Source organism: Oculina patagonica, chromosome 10 (assembly GCF_052425735.1).
Source record: "Oculina patagonica isolate OP01 chromosome 10, crgOcupat, whole genome shotgun sequence".
Classification (NCBI taxonomy): Eukaryota; Metazoa; Cnidaria; class Anthozoa; order Scleractinia; family Oculinidae; genus Oculina; species Oculina patagonica.
The window spans coordinates 22365038-22383879 of record NC_135767.1 but is presented as its reverse complement, the minus strand read 5'-3'; the positions used below and the strand labels follow the sequence as shown (position 1 = coordinate 22383879).

General features: G+C 39.3%; 1 protein-coding gene across 1 annotated transcript; it reads right to left on the bottom strand.

Annotated features, from left to right (window-relative positions):
- Positions 1–2392: 2392 nt before the first annotated feature.
- On the bottom strand, positions 2393–11631 carry LOC144628900 (transmembrane protein adipocyte-associated 1 homolog). Its single transcript, XM_078487016.1, has 10 exons — positions 11288–11631; positions 9125–9260; positions 7800–7898; positions 7396–7468; positions 6916–6998; positions 5719–5841; positions 5036–5096; positions 4023–4125; positions 3317–3400; positions 2393–2559 (listed from the first exon to the last, which is right to left on the bottom strand). The coding sequence occupies exons 1-10, from the start codon at positions 11404–11406 to the stop codon at positions 2442–2444; spliced, it is 999 nt and encodes a 332-aa protein (XP_078343142.1). The 5' UTR covers positions 11407–11631; the 3' UTR covers positions 2393–2441.
- Between the last annotated feature and the right edge of the window lie 7211 nt (positions 11632–18842).

Genomic DNA, 18842 nt, shown 5'->3' with positions numbered 1-18842 from the left:
TCCGGAATCATGTAAACAGGCCCTAAGGTAACGATGAGTTAAATAGTAATGAGGCTAAACACGCTTTAACCGAGAGAAGAAACGACTATACTCAGGTAAACAACTACAACTCATGGGAATACCGTCAAATTCCGGTTATAAGCCCTCCCGCTTATAAGCCCCTCCGGTTATAGGCCCATCTACTTGAAAACAAAAAAAAATACATTCGATTATAAGCCCCCCCCCCCCCCGTATATAAGCCCCCCTCTGCCGGATGACAGTGCTGAACAGGGCTTGCTTTGTTGCCTTTTTATGCGTTTTTAACGTAAAAACGTATTTCGATCAACACTCCCGTGGCTCGTTTCGAAACGTTTTTTTATTCCGCTTATAAGCCATCCCGGATATAAGCCCCTACGCTTATAAGCCCACCCAAAACCCCTTACGAAGTTGTATAAGCCCAGGACTTATAACCGGAATTTTACGGTACTTTTCAAAGTGACCGACAATCCTGTCACAAGAAAAAACGCGAATGCTGAAAAGATAACTGTACTTTTTTAAACTTTGTTACTTGATTGACTTTTACCATCCTCGGAGACCTAATGGCAGTTAGTGGGGGCAAGGGAAAGGCGAAACTGTGGGAAAAAAATTCGGCGAAGAAAAGTTGGAGCGACAGAAAGGTGCCCCTGGGGAAAGAGTCTTACCAGGACAGTTCCAAACAGCTCTCTGAATGATGCCTCCTGACGAAGCAGAAAAAGTCTTCCTATGATCACAGTTATGTACGCAACATTATTAAGCAGTTTCGCACGGGATTCGAACCCGTGACCTCCCGACACCGGTGCAGTGCTCTCGCGAACTGAGTAAACAAGCCAACTGGGAGCTGGTCATTTTGCAAGTTCGTAATTTATAGCCAAAGAAGATTTTCTAGTTAAGTTTCTTTTTTGTTCTTTAGCTTTATTTTTTCCTTTTTTTCTTTCACTACTGCTCAAGCCGAGTTCTGTGCATAACTGCAATGATCCTTTCATGTACGATCCTCACCGTGAGCCCACTAATCATTTAAGCAATTGGGGGGAAAAAGCCTAAAAAACAACAGGGCTTCAAAGAGGAAATAGCCTGCATGAGTATCAGACTTTTCTAAAGGGGAAGAGCGAAAAGGAAGAAGCGTCCTTTCTTCCCTTCCCCCCTCCCCCGACCCTCTGGAAGGCCTGATACTCGGGCTAAAGAGGAAACGAAAACGAAATGACAGCTACGGTACATTTAAGTTTTCGAGAAGGGGATTCCACGAGCCAAAGATTTTCCCTACTTACAGCGACAAAGAAGACTTCCAGGAAGTCTTAATTTGATTTATTTACAAGCAATTACAATAAAACTCTAGTAAAATTAAGCGTATTTACAAATCTAGCATAAAAAAGCTACAGTACGTAAAACGAAATGTGATTGGTTCTACAGTTTAAATTACATGAATTTATATAAACACGGTTACGTCCAGTAACATTCGGTAACCCTAAAATTTATCGTGTGAAAGATATTTAAATTTCGCGCTTAACGTACTAGGCCCTAGTTAACAATGGCTAAGCTTTATACAGCTAATAATGTATTAATAATAAATTATCTAAATTGAACTGAAACTTGTCAACTTTGTAATCGAAGTACAATTTGTAATAAATTATTTAATTGAATTCCAATTCGTATAGCATGTCAACAAAATAAAGGTAAAATTTTCTTATACTGGCTTTATTACCAATAAGAAGCATATCTTTTGGTGACGATGGTCACTTCTTTCAATTCTTATTTACAAATTCATATACCGTAAAATTCCGGTTATAAGCCCCCCCCCCCCCCCTCGGTTTTAGGCCAATCTACCTGGAAACAAAAAAAATACAGAATGAATGACTCAGAATTTTTCTTTGTACCATGCTCGTGTCGTGTTGAACATCTCATCTTCATTATTTATTACCGAGCTTAAAATTTACCATCTTTATTATTTAAAAAAATACATCCAATTATAACCCCCCCCCCCCCGGATAAAAGCCCCCCTCTGCCGGTTGACAGTTCTCAAATGGGTTAGATGTTGCTTTATTATGCGTTTTAACCTTAAAAACGTATTTCAATCAACACTCCCGTGGCTCGTTTTGAAACGTTTTTTTTTATTAGGCTTATGAGCCCTCCCGGAAATAAGCCCACCCAAGACCCCCTTTCGAGGTTGTATAAGCCCAGGGCTTATAACCGGAATTTTACGGTATCGATTGACGGACAACAGTAAACAAACTGGTTTTGGTTTCATAGCAAACTTGAAAACCACTCTAATAACACAGAAAGGTTTTTAAGTTTTCCAAATTTTGACTATTCCCAGTCAAGTAAGCAGTCCATACTTTCTGGGAGTACGATTTGTCGGCCCGATTTTCCTTGCCGAGCCGACTGTCTTTATAGCGGGTAAATTCTAAAAGCTGTCGTGTAGGCTACAGTCATGCGTATTCTTCATGATCGGATTCAGACTCCACTCCGCCATCTTCAGTCGGGAGGTATGAGTACGAGTAATGTGGATGATCATTACCTACTCTCAGTACTGGATACAAATCCGTGCTGTAAAAAAAAAAATAAATAAAAAAATCTCAGGAAGACTTGAAATTTAATCTTTTAATCTTACTGTAACCGTAACTAAATGAAGCAATGATAGAAATAATTCAACTGAGGCAATAAAGCATTCTTAGACCGGTTTTCACTTGAGTGTCGAAAGTAAATTGCGTTTGCTTTGGTTTGCATTACTACGCTTAGTGATTGGCTTTAAAATCTCGCGCCACTTTCTCAGCCAATCAGAACTAAAACCAAAAACAATCGTGACTCGCTCGCGCACGTTTTCCCGCGCTTCGTGCCAGCTACAGGTATTTGCTTCGAGTCTTGATTGGTTCACTGGATTGTCTGTGTCCTTTGTGATTGGCCAGAGTAATTACTTAGGTTTTGGTTTTACGACACTCAATTGAAAACTGCTTTAAAAATTATAAATAAGACGTGCGTTTGGTTGGGGTTTAGCTTTATGAACTTGCAACATTTTCTCTACAAAGTGAGCCCCAGTGCGCAGGGAGACAGTGCCGCACACGGGTGAAAATCGTGTTTTGTTTGTTGTTTGTTTGTTTTGAGTCAAATGTGTATAGTGCTGTTCTGCATGTTTGGCAATTTCCTTCAAAATAAATCTTTGATTTTTCCGTTCGTATCATTTTATTTAATTCCTAATCGTAAGAAAATGTGAATTTGCTTACCAATCCATAACTACAAAAATAATAACTGGCTAGCCCAATGATCAAGCTAGGCTTTAAGAAAGAGATAAGAAGAAAGCGCTTACGTTTTAAAGAAATCCTTCAAAAATGTCCAATACACCATGGGGCCAAAGAGAGTGTAATAAACAAACATGGTGAAATCCAAAAGGCTGCAATGAAAAAGAAGATATAAGGTTGGAAAATCAAAAAAATAAGGGGATGGTGTGTACTTCAAATAACTGTCTAATTACAAACGCCCCACCAAGCATCAAGGAACTAGTTTAATGTATTCTTAAAAGGCCCTGCCAAACGAGGACACATTAATTATTGTTGTGGGCACAAATGTTTCCTCGTTTAGCCGTGCGTGTATCATTTGTTTAAGACACCAGTCTGTGCCCACGACACGACAAATGTTTCTGGTTTTTGCAGAAACATTTTGCATCCGCAACACCGCAATGTTTCCTGGTTTGCACAGCGTGGAAACAAAACATATTTTTGTGTCCCGCTTGTTTACTTACCAAAGAAACGTCACGAGTAACAATTTGTCCGGAACAGTGTGTTTTCCTTTGACATGTCCTTTGTCACGGACTTTAAGATGTGTTGAAACAAAAATCGCGCGCATGGCTTTCAGAAGCACTCGAAAGACAAAAAGAGCTCCAGGTAAGGTTTTAAGCTTTGTTGTAGCTTTTGAAAGGAAACAAGGAATATTTTCAACTCTCATAGTACGCTCTGTTTTTAATACTGTACATACAATCTCTTATTGTACGCTTTAGTCGCCTGTGTTCTACCTACCACAAACTTTCTGTAACACTTGCATACAGCAAAAGGCTTGCACAGCCCTGGAGTAGATTGACAACGCACAGAACCGCACAGTACACGTAAAACGACTTCCTCGCTGAAACAAGAATTTATTCACATACATTAAAAAAAATAACAATCTTAGAAACAGACAGCTCAACAGGGAAATGTAATTACACAGGCTTAAGCCGCAGTTGGATAGCTTGATCAGAACAAGCGCCTGGAAAAACATTGGGAGAATTAGAAAGCGAACGTAAAATTGAGCCGCGGGCACGATTCGCACAAATGTTTCTTCGTCATTTATAAACTTTTGAATAGCAGGTTGACGAGCGCACTTGAAAATGATAGTTTTGGAAAATAAATTAGGCTTCTTTTTAAGGCTACGTTTACACGGACACGGTTATCAATCAACACGGTTTCATGACCTCGAAACCGCATCGAAAACGACACGGTTTCGAAGTGTTTACACGGAACCTATTTAACCATTTTCCGACTGTTTTCGAATGTGATTGTATAAGCAAGCGCTGCTTTCTATGCGTGTTTCACCATGTTTACCCTTCGTGAGCCAGCCAATTTGTGCCAAAATACGTTGCCGGTTTCAAATCGATGCGGTTTCGTCGTTTTTGACCGTTTACACGTCCAACGAAACCGTATCGTTTTGAAAACGCTCCACTTTTGACTGCGTTTTCAAAACGACCCGGTTTCAGTAGTGGTCTCGATCGGCGCCGTGTAAACGATAGGCGTAACCGCATCGAAAGCGATGCGGTTACAAATGAAACCGTGTCCGTGTAAACAGTGCCTTAATCGAGGCATTCTAGTAGGAACTGTCAGTGCATAGTTTGGGACAGAATATCTTCAAGTCTTCCCGGGGGAATCTTTCCTGTCAGTTCTTTGTCAATCTTTGGTAGTGTCGCATAATCTTTTGTCCTATAATTATTTTTTGGAAGAAAGTTCGTTACTATTTGCTAGTTATTATTTTGCACATAACAAATTTCAGCCCAGCTTACCTGGTATAATGCAACATTCTCTTAACTTCGTGCAAGGCAATATGACGATGACGAAATAAACCTTGAAAAACAAAATATCGACAAATTAAAGAGAAATTAAGAAGCTCTTCAACAAAACAAAAGTTCAAGATTTCAACTATCCAGGCGCCTTTGGGGTACTTCAATACTAATGGGGATTGTTTATTTGAACCGCATTCTGACGAAAGTTCCCATGGGATAGCATTTGAAGAAATAATTGGTCCCAGACTTCTTTGTCCACGCGCGCACCGGATTTATTCAAAATGGCGGAAAGGAAGAAAAAGTTCAGGTGAAATCAAACTCTTCTCGAGGGTCCCCAGTAGATTTAATTATCCCGCCTCAAAGGCACAGAAAACGGTGGGGATGAAGGGTACTGGGATCAAACGCTTTTGGAAGAACCACATTGAAATATTGCATGTATTGTTATTTTACTTTTTGTTACTTTGCTCCCTTGCTTAAATTATTGACAGTTGCTAGCTAAGAGCGTTTTTAATATATAATTTCCCAGTTCTCTTCAACTCCACCTTTGAGCGTCTTCTGTGCTTTTGAGGCGCGGAATTTTATTGGGGATCCTTACAAAAGGCCGTGTTATTGGCACCTTTCAGGGGAAAAAAGTGCACCTGAACTACATCCCCTAAAGTGCATATAGATTGTGGCTTACTTACCATAGCCAAAAACAGTGAGGTCGATGACATGAACAGCAATCCACCATGTCCATATAAATCATATTTTGCTTTACCATAAATTCGGCCATTAATTCCTGGACATCTGACAAACTCAAGGGTGGCCTAAACAAATGGGTAAAAAAGAAAATGTGTTTTAATTAGTGTAATTTAGAGCATGAAGCCTTTAGTTGTGTGCTGCAGGAATAGTAAACTGAATAACCTTTATCAATAATTATATTGATCAAAAAATCCCTTGTTCACCTGCATTTACTGACAAACTTCCCTTTTTGATTTTTCTCTTGCTGTCTATATCACTTGCTTTGAAATGAAAGGAGTAACTGACAGTAGAATGTTAGCAATACTTATGTTTTCTCCGTTTTCTCTCTAGTTTGAGTTTAACTCAGAAGGTTAACAAACACGCAAGACAATGTTTCATCACATTTCCAGAACTTGAAGTTCCTTCTCTCTTAGCAGTGTTTGAAAAAGTGATGAAACACTGTATCTTTTTAATTGTGTTTGATTCATTAACATTGAAAAAGATGATGATGGTGAGAGATGATGAGATGACGATGATGATGATAATGACGGCGATGACAATGTGGGTTTATTATATGGCTACAATAGTACGCGCGCTCTGATTGGCTGCTGAGCGGGCATTATTTTCTTGTAATGACCGGGCATTATGAAAATTTTTCTCGGCTCAACGGTTTTTTGAGTTGTGAGTTAAAAGCTACTAGCGAGGGGGCAAAAACAACAAAAAATGCCGACAAAATATAACTGTCTTTTCAATAACTTAAAGAAAAATATAAGCATACCGATACTTCTTTAGTATGAGCGACGAAGAGAGCCACAGAGAGCGAGAGCAAGTTTTACCTCCAGTGTTTTTTCCCTTGATTATACTCTTCTTTTGAATAGTGCTTAAAGGCCATATAATAAATAACTTATTAACCTCGTCCGTTCGGTCATTACAGGGGAATCTCAGACCTTGACCTTGATGTATTGACCTCGCTATCGCTCGGTCAATACATCAAGGCCTCGGTCTGAGATTCCCCTGTAATGACCTCACTCTCGGTTAATAAGTAGTATGTAATGACTGGGGTTAATGGCAGTGGCAATGATGATGATGATGATGGTGATTATGATGGCAAATGGGGTTAACTCGTCGTAACCATGTCAAGATCAACACAAGAAACAAACCTGTGCTGATGAATATGCTATAGCACATATTGACGCTAGACACAGGACCCTTTTTACACCTTTTCTGCCATCTTGCATGTTACCTGTGGTGAATAAAAGCAAAATATATTATAGCATTTGTCACTTAATCACATTTCTTTTTTTAAATTACAGGATGACTATAACATACAGCCTTGATTTATACGGCCCTGACAGGGTAAATTCCGACAAGCGACATGGACAAAAAGTAGTGACAGCACATAAAAGAAAATCGCGACAATTAAACGACAACCCTTTTGGAAAAACTTAAATTCCGACAAGGACAAATAATTTTCCTTCAATTTTACTACTGACAGCGACGCGAAGTTTGATAAAACAGCAACATGGCAGATTTTTAAATTTAGTCAAGCGACACGGACCCCCCTCCCCCACCCCCTGGCAAGGCCTTATTTATACTCAGGAGGTTTGTCGCACTGCAGGATCACTGCCAACATTTCATACCTGCCCAAACTCCAAATATTATCACACTCAATTCCACACCTAACAAGCAGCAACCCAAAACTAGCCACAAAATCTGGAAAAAGTAAAATAAAATAGAAAATATTTAAATACGTGTAGCTTCAGAAGAAGCTATAATTTTATCAGATTAATATGTAATTTTAAAGACACTGATATTTACAAGCAAAAAAAAAATAATAACAACTGCTAACAAAGGGCCAAAGGACTGGCAAAATGTGTTTGTTATATCGAGGTTTCATTATATTTAGGTTCTTTTCCATACATTTTGCTATTACTGGGACGAAAAATATTGTTCGTTATGTCGAGGACTTCATTATATAGAGGTTGGGTAAATCGAGGTACACTGTATATATTAAATGTACATATTAAAAAAAAATGGAGAGTACCTTTGTTGGCAGAGAGTCCTTGTGGTGTTGATTTAAGATGGATGTCAAAAGCATTGAGACAAAACACCTCACTATACCAACAATGCAAACAAAGAATACCTACAAGTAGAAAGAAACAAATACACAACATATATTAAATATAATAATAAAGTGAAGTTGGTTGCAGCATAAATTTGGTCATAACACCATTCACTGGCGGATCCAGACCCTAACCTGTGGAATGGGAATTCCACAGGTTGTCGGGAGCTCGCGAGAAAATGGGTGGAAGGCGGGAGAAAAGAAACAAGATCCCCAAGGTGGTGCGAACAGGGATGAATTGAAAAAAAAATCACCACACTTTGTTATATTGTGCAAAAGAAATAGGTCAAAGAGGAAAGAACAACTATGGAAAAAGGAAGCAGGAGAAAAAGGTACAGGAAACGGAAGGGTCAGACCCCCCCTGAACTAAGGGGGTTGGGGGGGGGGGGCTTTTTTGTCTATTTATATAATATTAGTATTTTTATATTTGTATATCTATTTATATAATTAATAATTAGTATTTTTATATTTTATATTTGTATAATTTATTTATTTTAGTGTCCCCAATTAGCTATTTAGCTAAATACCCCGACACTTAAATAAAGTCTATGTACATGTATGTATATATGTGTGTACACCCATTACAAAAAAAGTAAATTATTAAAAATATTGACACCACTGCAATTAAATGTACCACAAAAATAGATAAATTGTTTTAAATTATCAGTTATTGGGCTAGATATTTTATGATGATTGGCCCTCTTTAAAAGTTTCTTAAGGGACCAGAGCAGGCCGAGGAGCACCCATAGAGATCTTTAAAGGAAACACCAGATTATTTTGGTACCTGGCCTGTGAGAAGGTGGTCACTTGCCCCTAAATGTCTCCATTTTAAAATGTCCTATATCACTGTTTATCAGGGTTGCCAGTAACTAGGGCATTTCACTAGCTATTCTGAATACTGAGCCGGCTACTCCGAATGCTAGTAGGTCAGTTCTGAGCATGATATTGGAGAAAGTGGGACTTACATGTATATAACTGATAAAACTGCTTTGAGGAGAGGGAATTTCAGCTAGTGTGAAAACCGCAAAATCCATTTTTCTCACGAGGGCTTCGCCTCCTGGATCCCCAACAAGGGCACTGCCCCCGTACCTCGCTGTTGGGCCTGTTCAGTCCCCATACCCCCACATGATGGGGGCCTCTGGTCCCCGGTGCCGTCTACTATCAAAATAATCTCCTGCTACTTTAAATCATTTTGAAAACCCTGGTTTATCAATGCAACCGACTCTGTCATTTATACATGCACCTACCATGAAATAAACAGTCTTCACAATAGGACATCTTATTTTGTAAAGTCGTACATGATTCATTCCAAGTCTGTACATGAGGAACATCAGGAAGAGGAAGTTTGGTATAACGAGAATAACATCGAAAATCCTGATGGCACTGTAGAGAAAAGCATTTTTATTACACAGCTATTTGTGTTTTGACTCTGGGCTATATTTGGCATTGGAGGAGGGAAGGGTATATATATAGAGGCTGATCTTCATGGTATGATTTTGTCGCATGCCTACAACACAAATTGTGTCAAACCTACAACTCATCTACGACTGTCGTAGGCATGTCGTAAGCTTGTCGCATGCGACAAAATCATACCGTGTAGATCGGCCTTAATAGTGACAAGGGTTGACATGTCAGGGGCAGAACTAGAAATTTCAGTAAGGGGGGGGGGGAGGGGGCACAAACGTCTCAGCAAGGTAGCAACCTTGCCTCACAACCACAACAAACTCTTGACAGATGGTTGATTGTAATTTTTAACAAATACAAGCAAAACAGAGAGCCTGCAGCCCCCTTGGCTCACTGCTAATCAACCGAGGAGGGTGTCACCTACATCTACACACAGACTATTTTATGTAAACTTGTCTTTGCTTCAGGCTCCCATTCCAGGTTTCGTTTACTGAAGATATCACATTGATTGATACAGCTTCACTTACCGGGTACATTACACGTTCAATGCTAAGCTAACTAACATCCCCACCCCCCTGCCTGAGCAGTCTTGAATGAATAATTGCTACCCTCTCTTCCCTCAGGCTGTGTTTGTGACAAAAGACCGTTTAAAGCGTTCATGTATCATCGTGGCATAAAGCGTCATACACCTTTCCTTAACCTTGAGAGTTTTAAGTATCCAATACTGAAGATATCTGAGCGCAGGGGCGCATCCAGGGGGGGTGGATTGGGTGGCTAGCCACCCCCCTTGATCCACCAGAAAAATGAAAATAAACATATTAAAATAGAAAATAAGGACAATGTCCATCCACCTTTCATAGTCAGGTGGCCGTTCAAAGTTAAGAAAGGCCATTTCTCCAAAATAGGAGATTTTCGACAGCCTGTTTTACGAACTTCTGGCTTAATGTAACAAAACATGTGTGTATAATTTTAAAAAGTTAGATTCCTTTAAACTTTCAAGAGTTGTTTTAGCCTTGCTGGAATGATTTTTTTTCTCCATTTACATCTTTTTTTAACAAGTTTTCGTACCGCTTTTTTTCGCATCGAAGCGATTTCACAAGCAAGCAAAGTCGCCAAAGTTGTCCCTAGGCCACTTTGCCAAGGGCTAAAAATTTTCACGCACGTGGGTGAGCAAAAAAACGCATATCTGTTCTTTCCTGTAAGTTCCTGGCCTGTCAAGTTTAAATTTCAATCACTGTTCATTTCATAAGAACTAGACTTTTTCTCCAAAATATAACTCAAGGTAAGTTAAAGAAAGAATATTTTGCCAAATTATCAAGGAAAAACAGTGGTTTAATAACTTACATTGACAGCTGTATAAAGCTGCTCAGAATCGCGGAAATCACGTCTAAGAGGCTTCAGCTTTTCAAAATTTTCTGAGGGGGGCATGCCCCCAGACCCCCCTAGGGGGATGGAGCCTTCGCCTCCATTACATGTGGGCCTCAGACCCAAAATCATCTGCACACCCACTTTCAAAAAAATGCCTGAAAGCCCGAAACCCCCCCCCTCCCCCATAAAAAACAAACGGGGCTTGAACAATATAGTAAACAAAAATTTTGGTAAACAGCCACCCCCCTTTGAAAAATCCTGGATCCGCCCCTGCTGAGCGATCGATTCTGTTACGGAATACTCTGATGCTGCATAGTTAACTAACTATGGATACTGCGGACGGACTTCCGGCTATAAACTTTCACTTTGTTGTTTACATAGTAAGTTGCCATAGAGCGATTTTCGTACGATAGGACTGTCTGAGGCAATCACCTTTTATTGTCATGCTTGCTGTCTATTCTCTGTTCGAATCTCGTTCAATGTACCCTACATTTTTCTCGTCCTTTTTGTTAGCTTGGAACGGCAGAGGAATAAACAACAACAATTACGATAAGCAAGGAAGCAGGCAGCTTTACTGTCTTTACTCGATGCAAGCTTCGGCAGCTAAGTTGAATCGCAGTTTTGTCTATAAATCTTACCTGTTGTTAATCGTCCCATACAATATCCTTTGGCAGAAGTTTGGAACAATATCGTCCGCTGGAACGGCCGTCGTTGATGCATTACGAGGAAAATAGGTGGAAGCTGGATCAAACATCATTTCAATCACTTCGCGATCTTGGAAATCCTTCAATGTTTGTTTACAGATCGGCCATCGTGAACAAAAGGCTGTAAAAACGCGCTAAGATCGAGTCGTACGACCATGCCGAACCGCTCAGATCTCTTGGAAACATTTCGTTTACAATTCCTTTTAGGCCATCACTGCATTTGGAAAGTTCAGGAACATGATTTACCAAGAAATCGAGATGTTTTCGAAGGCATCGATCGACTGTTCTCGAATTGCCGGGTCATGTTTTGATCGCGTGACTAGTTCCAAGTCTTCACGGGTAGACGGGCAAGTTTTGCAGGTGTGGATCCTGGGAACTAGTTGATATCATAAGGCCGAGGAATGTAAGAGGCATTTTGCAAAGTCGAATAAAAAATTGGACTGAATTAAATTGGCCTAAATGTAATGTTATGTTTGAAAATCATGCAGTTCCGCGTGGCGATAGAAGTATTGGTATCTATTTGGGGAGAACCCGGATATAAACCTTCCTGGTTACAGTATAAGTGTCACTCTAAAGATAGGCCCAAGTGTTATAAAGTGGATTTTATAAAATCTTTCTTTGTTTGCGGTATTGTAGGACAAGAGGAGCTTGTACTAATAGGACCATTTATTGTCTGTTTAATATATCCCTAATTTCCGCTATATTTGATATACTTCCTAGTTTTCCTCTTAATGGCAAAACAATCGTCATTTCCGAGTGGGTCAGTTTACACGCGAAAGAGAGGATTTGTTGAGTACGTGCCTCAGGTGGCTAAACACAAAAATTCCGCGTTAATTGCTAAATAATGAAACATTTCCGAACTGAAAAAGTGAGGGCGGCCATTTCATTCTGAACTGACGGTATGCAAGAGAATAGTTCTCGCGTTTGAACCAGAGGGACTATATAGTGCATCAAAATTAGTAAGTTTATCGAGTTTGGTTCTCTCTGGTTTTTTTTCTGTTTTGTATAGTAACATTTTATCATTTTAAACTTAAATTGTAAAACATTCAGTGGGGGTACCGAAACACAAAGGTGTCCCGTGTTAACCTGAACAAAATATGGAAAAGTCAAAGGTTACAAGTTTTTAATGCGATTTTTACTGTTAGTAACAAGGTTTTTAAAAAGCTTAAGGTTTTCTTTTCCTTTTTACACTTGTAAACATTTTATCTTGTCACACTTCGCCCAGCTGTAATTGTCTTCGCGAATTCTAATACTGGGGTACCGAACTTTGAGGGTTAAATTTCCCCGCGCTTTCCCTGCGCTTTCCCGGGCAAAAGTCATAAAAGTACTGAAGGTTCCAATGAAAAGAGAAGGGATAGCCGACGACTTTGTACCCCGGGCTTTATACAGCCGAGATCTACTGTCTTTTTGATCAGGCTTTGGAAACATCATACCGATACTGTCGCAATTTTTTTTTCAAAACTGCATCTTGAGAAGTACATGATAATTTTTTTTTAAAAAGCTACAATACTATGACTTGTTGAAATTTACTGTTGGCTTGCAAGATTTTTCCTTTCACGATTGTCAAAAAACGGAACTGCCTGCAATATAAATTTCTAAGAAAAACAGCACAAAAAATTCGCATTTAATTAGGTCGCTTTTCAGGCTGAAATCTTTGCAAACGATTCTTGTAAGTGTCGTCCGGACGCGGTCTGTTTCAATTGGAATCTTCTTATATCTAGAAGAGGTTGTGCAATCGTGATGAAAGGTGCTGCGAAGCGTGCAACGTTACAGCAAACGGGTCCTTGACTGTTGTGGCATTTATGACGTCAGAAATGACTTCTTAGACAAATATCATTAATACCTTAAGGTATATATTAATACCGTGACCTTACAACCAAAGGTCAGGAGAAAACAATTGTTAAACACGTTTCACTATAAAGACTGTTTAGATGTAGTTAATTAGATCATGGAGGGACGTTGTTTGTAGAAACCGTGCCCGGTGAGTATGTTAAAAGACCTTTGGAATTGCTCAGTATAAGGGCCGAATCGCACTAGCGGACAAGTTTTAAATGTCATGACATTTTTGACAAAAACAAAATTGTCGCGACAAGTCAGAGACATCTTGAAGAGGACAAAAGGTGAAATTATTAGTACAATAGCTTTGCACGTGCTTCTGGCATCCCTGTACATTTCTCAGCACGGCCGTCTTGGGCAAACATTTAATATGCAGTACCACGCGGTAAAAAAATTCTTAAAAAATTTGCATTTAGAGCACGCGTGTTCTCATGCAGTGGAATAATGAGTCGTCTCAAGATAACTTTTTCTTTTCTCATTCTTACATTGGGCAAATACTTCGCTTATAAACATGCCTTGCCTATCGCGGAAAGATTTTGCGGCTGAATTATGATAGTGAGAGCCACATCACGGTGCATACTATCGCAAACATTTTGGTGTGCGTGTTGTTATTAGGTCCAGTTTGGGCCAAACACAATAGCCAATCAACAACGTATTGTTATCTGGCATTACGAGGGCATGGGAATGCGACTTGTCATGAAATGTCCTGCCTCGAGGCAGGACTTCGGCCCCTTTGATGATTTGTCCGTTTTGACAAAATTTGCCCTTGTCCAACAAGTCGTACGCACTTGTTTTTGCAATTGTTTGACAAAATGTATCGCGCGTGCAACGCGGACCAATCATAAGACAGCTGCTTCTTTGTTTTCCTAAAATGTTGGACAAGTTGTAGGTCTCGAAAAACGTAATCGCACTTGTGTTCTGCAACAAGTGACTCATTAATGATGAAATCTACCATTTGTTACAAAATTTGTCCGCTAGTGCGATTCGGCCCTAACTTCAGTTTGTAATTTTAACCGGAAATTCAAGCTTAGATAAACTGAATTAGAGTTTCTACCGCATTAATGCATTATATCATTAATCGGTCAAATGCTACCAATGCAAGGGTAGTGTTGTTCCGAGTACTTGCCCCTTCATTTGGAGTTGGGGCTTGCTGCATGATAACTCATGAACCGACCTCATTTTACTGTATTTCAATGATTTGCCATATAACTACTGCACATCCGGAATCGACTCGACGCGCACACTTGGTTTATATTCAACCATATTATTCAGTACAATGAGTTATATCTGCCATGCATTCTTTTCTTCCTCATCAAGCTTCTGCCCTGAGTTTTTAAATTCTTTACCCTTAGTTTTTAAGAGTGTGTCCATAAGAGGACCAGGCAACATGTGATACAGCTCAAATCACCGATTTCGCCCAAACTTAGCATAAATGTTGGGTATGATGAGCTATTCACTGTGGCAAAACATCAGCTCAAAATATTTTATTCCCTTCAAGTTATGGCACCTTTTGCAAAAATGGTCATTTTTCACTAATTTATGCATATTTAATTAGCTGACTTTGATTGACCAGTTCCACAAGAAATATAGACTTCTGAAAATAAAATTCACTGCATTATATTCTGTGGTTATTAGGCTTTAAGTACAATAATTCACTTCAACCGTCCGATTTGATTTCTTCTCCTCAAACGGTCTTTTGGAAGGTACACATTTCGTACTGTTGGAAGTAGCCTTTAACTAGTGCCCAATATCTCCCATGAGCAACACCTTATATACATTATTCTTACATGGGTAATGAAATCCATCATTAAACTTCACAAAAATGCCACAAAATCTTTGGGGACTTCAATATTTTATTCGTACTGAGGAGCTAAACACACGTGACTTAACGATTTCTTGCTATTTCATCAAAATTCACCGAAACACAGAAGCCATTTATTTGCCTCAATTTGGCACAAAATCGGTACGAAATAGCTAATCAAGCATACATCTATCGATAACAATCAAAATATTGGCGAAGAAAAGGCAGTTTGGGCATTTTTCGGAGCGTTTTCAGAGCCATATAATTCGGCAATGTTGTGATAGCAAATGTAAAAATAGCAGCGAAAGATTTTCTTCACAAGTTCGCTCAATTCAACATTTAGGCACATCAAAGTTAGGAAACAAGAAAGTAATACTACATACATGCCACTTATCGACACTCAGATGCTTTCTTTTGAAGAATTTGTTCTTCCTCGCTGCACTTCGATCCTTCGATCGATCTCAATTGACATGTACTGTTGCTTTGAGGCGCGCTGAACTTAGCCAATGCATCGTGGTTCATTCTTCGTGGGCCGCGAGGTTCTGGAACGATTTACCGACAAAAAAACGACAAAATCTGACACAGATTATGAATCGGGCCCAGGCCCCGCCCGATTAATAAAAAGCATTCCGAGCACTGAAGAAACGCCATTAATAACATCGTGGCCACGAATACAGGGACCTTTCAAAAGCCACACAAGCAACGAAAACGTCGCCAACTCAAAAAGTTTAATGAGCAAAACAATGGCGTAGCCTGAACGCGTGTTATAAATATTTGTACATTTCTTTGCTGCCGCCTGCAAGAAAACAACGAAAAAAAAAACGAGTTAACCTTAATTTTTTATTTGGAGTTTCAAGAATGCTTTCTAAGCACATGTAGCTGCTTTCTGCTGCACAAATCGCTAAATTTTCTGCCGAAGGAACTTGGGCTGAGTATAAAATGGTTGTTTTTCCAAAATTTCCGGAAAACAGGACAACCTCGCACTCGGGTAGACCAAAATTTTCGAAAACAATTTCCGGGAACTTTCAGTTCCATTTGATTTTGCTCCTAGAATTTCCGGGATTTTGAGTTGAATGGTTCGTATTTCGGAAAGTCAACACTTTCCGGATTTTCTCGAAACTTTCCCAGGAAATTTCTGTACCATTCGCTCTTGTTTCGAAATTCCCGAAATTTTTGGTCGAATGGAAAGCGCCCGTTGACTTTCCGAAATGCGAACCATTCAACCGAAAACCCCGGAAATTCCTTGCAAACAGAGTTCTTGATTTTTCTGTTCAACGGTTGGCATGCACGGCAACCAAATCAAAATAATTGTTTGTGTTCCAAAATGACGCTAAATGGCGGTATAAAACTGCTCCGACGTTTCGGCAATACTGCCTTCTTCAGGGTGGCACCCTGAAAAATCAAGAACTCTGTTTCGGTGAAAGTCAAATGGAACAGTATTTTTTCCGGAGAATCTCTTTGGAAATTGACGGAACATCAGAAATTTTCTTACTATTTGCAAGGTTCAGTTCCCAGTTCTAGTCTCCCATGCATCAGGTCTCCCACCAACGGAAAAAAAAATAACAGGAAACTGAGCTACAAATGGTAAGCGACATCTATTTCGGTTGGTTTGCTAATTTTGGAAAGAAGCCTTTCCATTTTTCAGTGGTCATTCCAACCGGTTCTCTCGAACAAATGGTAAGCACCATAGAGTTCGTTCAGCATCACATTGCGGTATACACATCAAGCTGTAGCGGAGGAAATTTTTTCCCTACGCCAAATTTAAAATATTCTCATTTTCATCACAAACGCATTCTACCTGAAAACGAACATTCGCGGAGGAAAAGCAAATGAATACATCAAGCGAGTAGGGTACATGAAGCAAGTAGAGTATAGTATCAAGCAGTAGAGCAAGTAGAGTATAGAGTTAATTACTATATTGGGGACATAATAGTTCCCCATACATAACGTACCTGACTAGAACGGCCGTACCGCTGACTGAAACGGCAGGCTCAAAGGTAGAAATTCAAGATGGCCGCTGTTTATTTTCCAGTTACATTTATTTCATGCAAACTGGCTGAGAGAAGTGTCCTTCCATGAACTTTGAACAGCTCTTTAAATGACTTTATTGACAACCTGTTTACACGTTTCACGAAGAATGAACCACGATGCATTGGCTAAGTTCAGCGCGCCTCAAAGCAACAGTACATGTCAATTGAGATCGATCGAAGGATCGAAGTGCAGCGAGGAAGAACAAATTCTTCAAAAGAAAGCATCTGAGTGTCGATAAGTGGCATGTATGTAGTATTACTTTCTTGTTTCCTAACTTTGATGTGCCTAAATGTTGAATTGAGCGAACTTGTGAAGAAAATCTTTCGCTGCTATTTTTACATTTGCTATCACAACATTGCCGAATTATATGGCTCTGAAAACGCTCCGAAAAATGCCCAAACTGCCTTTTCTTCGCCAATATTTTGATTGTTATCGATAGATGTATGCTTGATTAGCTATTTCGTACCGATTTTGTGCCAAATTGAGGCAAATAAATGGCTTCTGTGTTTCGGTGAATTTTGATGAAACAGCAAGAAATCGTTAAGTCACGTGTGTTTAGCTCCTCAGTACGAATAAAATATTGAAGTCCCCAAAGATTTTGTGGCATTTTTGTGAAGTTTAATGATGGATTTCATTACCCATGTAAGAATAATGTATATAAGGTGTTGCTCATGGGAGATATTGGGCACTAGTTAAAGGCTATTTCCAACAGTACGAAATGTGTACCTTCCAAAAGACCGTTTGAGGAGAAGAAATCAAATCGGACGGTTGAAGTGAATTATTGTACTTAAAGCCTAATAACCACAGAATATAATGCAGTGAATTTTATTTTCAGAAGTCTATTTTTCTTGTGGAACTGGTCAATCAAAGTCAGCTAATTAAATATGCATAAATTAGTGAAAAATGACTATTTTTGCAAAAGGTGTCATAACTTGAAGGGAATAAAATATTTTGAGCTGGTGTTTTGCCACAGTGAATAGCTCACCATACCCAACATTTATGCTAAGTTTGGGCGAAATCGGTGATTTGAGCTGTATCACCTGTTGCCTGGTTCTGCCCTGTTCTCTCACGGACACACTCTTAACTTTTTATAAGGGTATTATCTCTGGAACAGGGGAATGAATGCCCCTCCACAATTCGCTTTTTTCACGATCCCATAATACATCTTGTTTACCCCCCAAAATTTTTACATAAGCATTGTTTTCAATTTCTCTTGGGACGATTGTACGTCATTGTAAATCCCAAGAGAAATTGAAAACAATGCTTATGCAAAAATTTTGGGGGGTAAACAAGATGTATTATGGGAACGGTGAAAACAGCGAATGTAAACAATTTCAAAACATGTGAACTAAATATGACATGTGACAAGTTGTCTTGCTGAAATTTCTCTGGCGAATAGATACCCTAAATATACATTAATAAACTAATAAACTGACGAAAAATCCAAAATCACACTCGCTAGGGTTGCACTCGACAGCCCTTCTGTTAGAGCATTAAAAAATAGGAGTACCGTACACCCCCCTCCCCTCCGCCGTTCGACCTAAAGCTACTTAACACCCGTCTTCGGATAAACATTAAATTAAAAGCACACATGTACTGTAATGTCAGAACAAAAACTTGAAATGTTTGTTTACTTTTTCAACAAAAGAGCTAACTTATGTCAACACAAGTTGTGTAACAGCTTGGGTCACTGACGTAAAGAAACGTATAAGAATACACACTTCTTACATTCTTTAGACACTTTAACCAGAAGGGACCATCACTGATCTGATAAGACAACGCTAACGATATTATCTTTTTTTTCGCGGTCCACAGCTTATT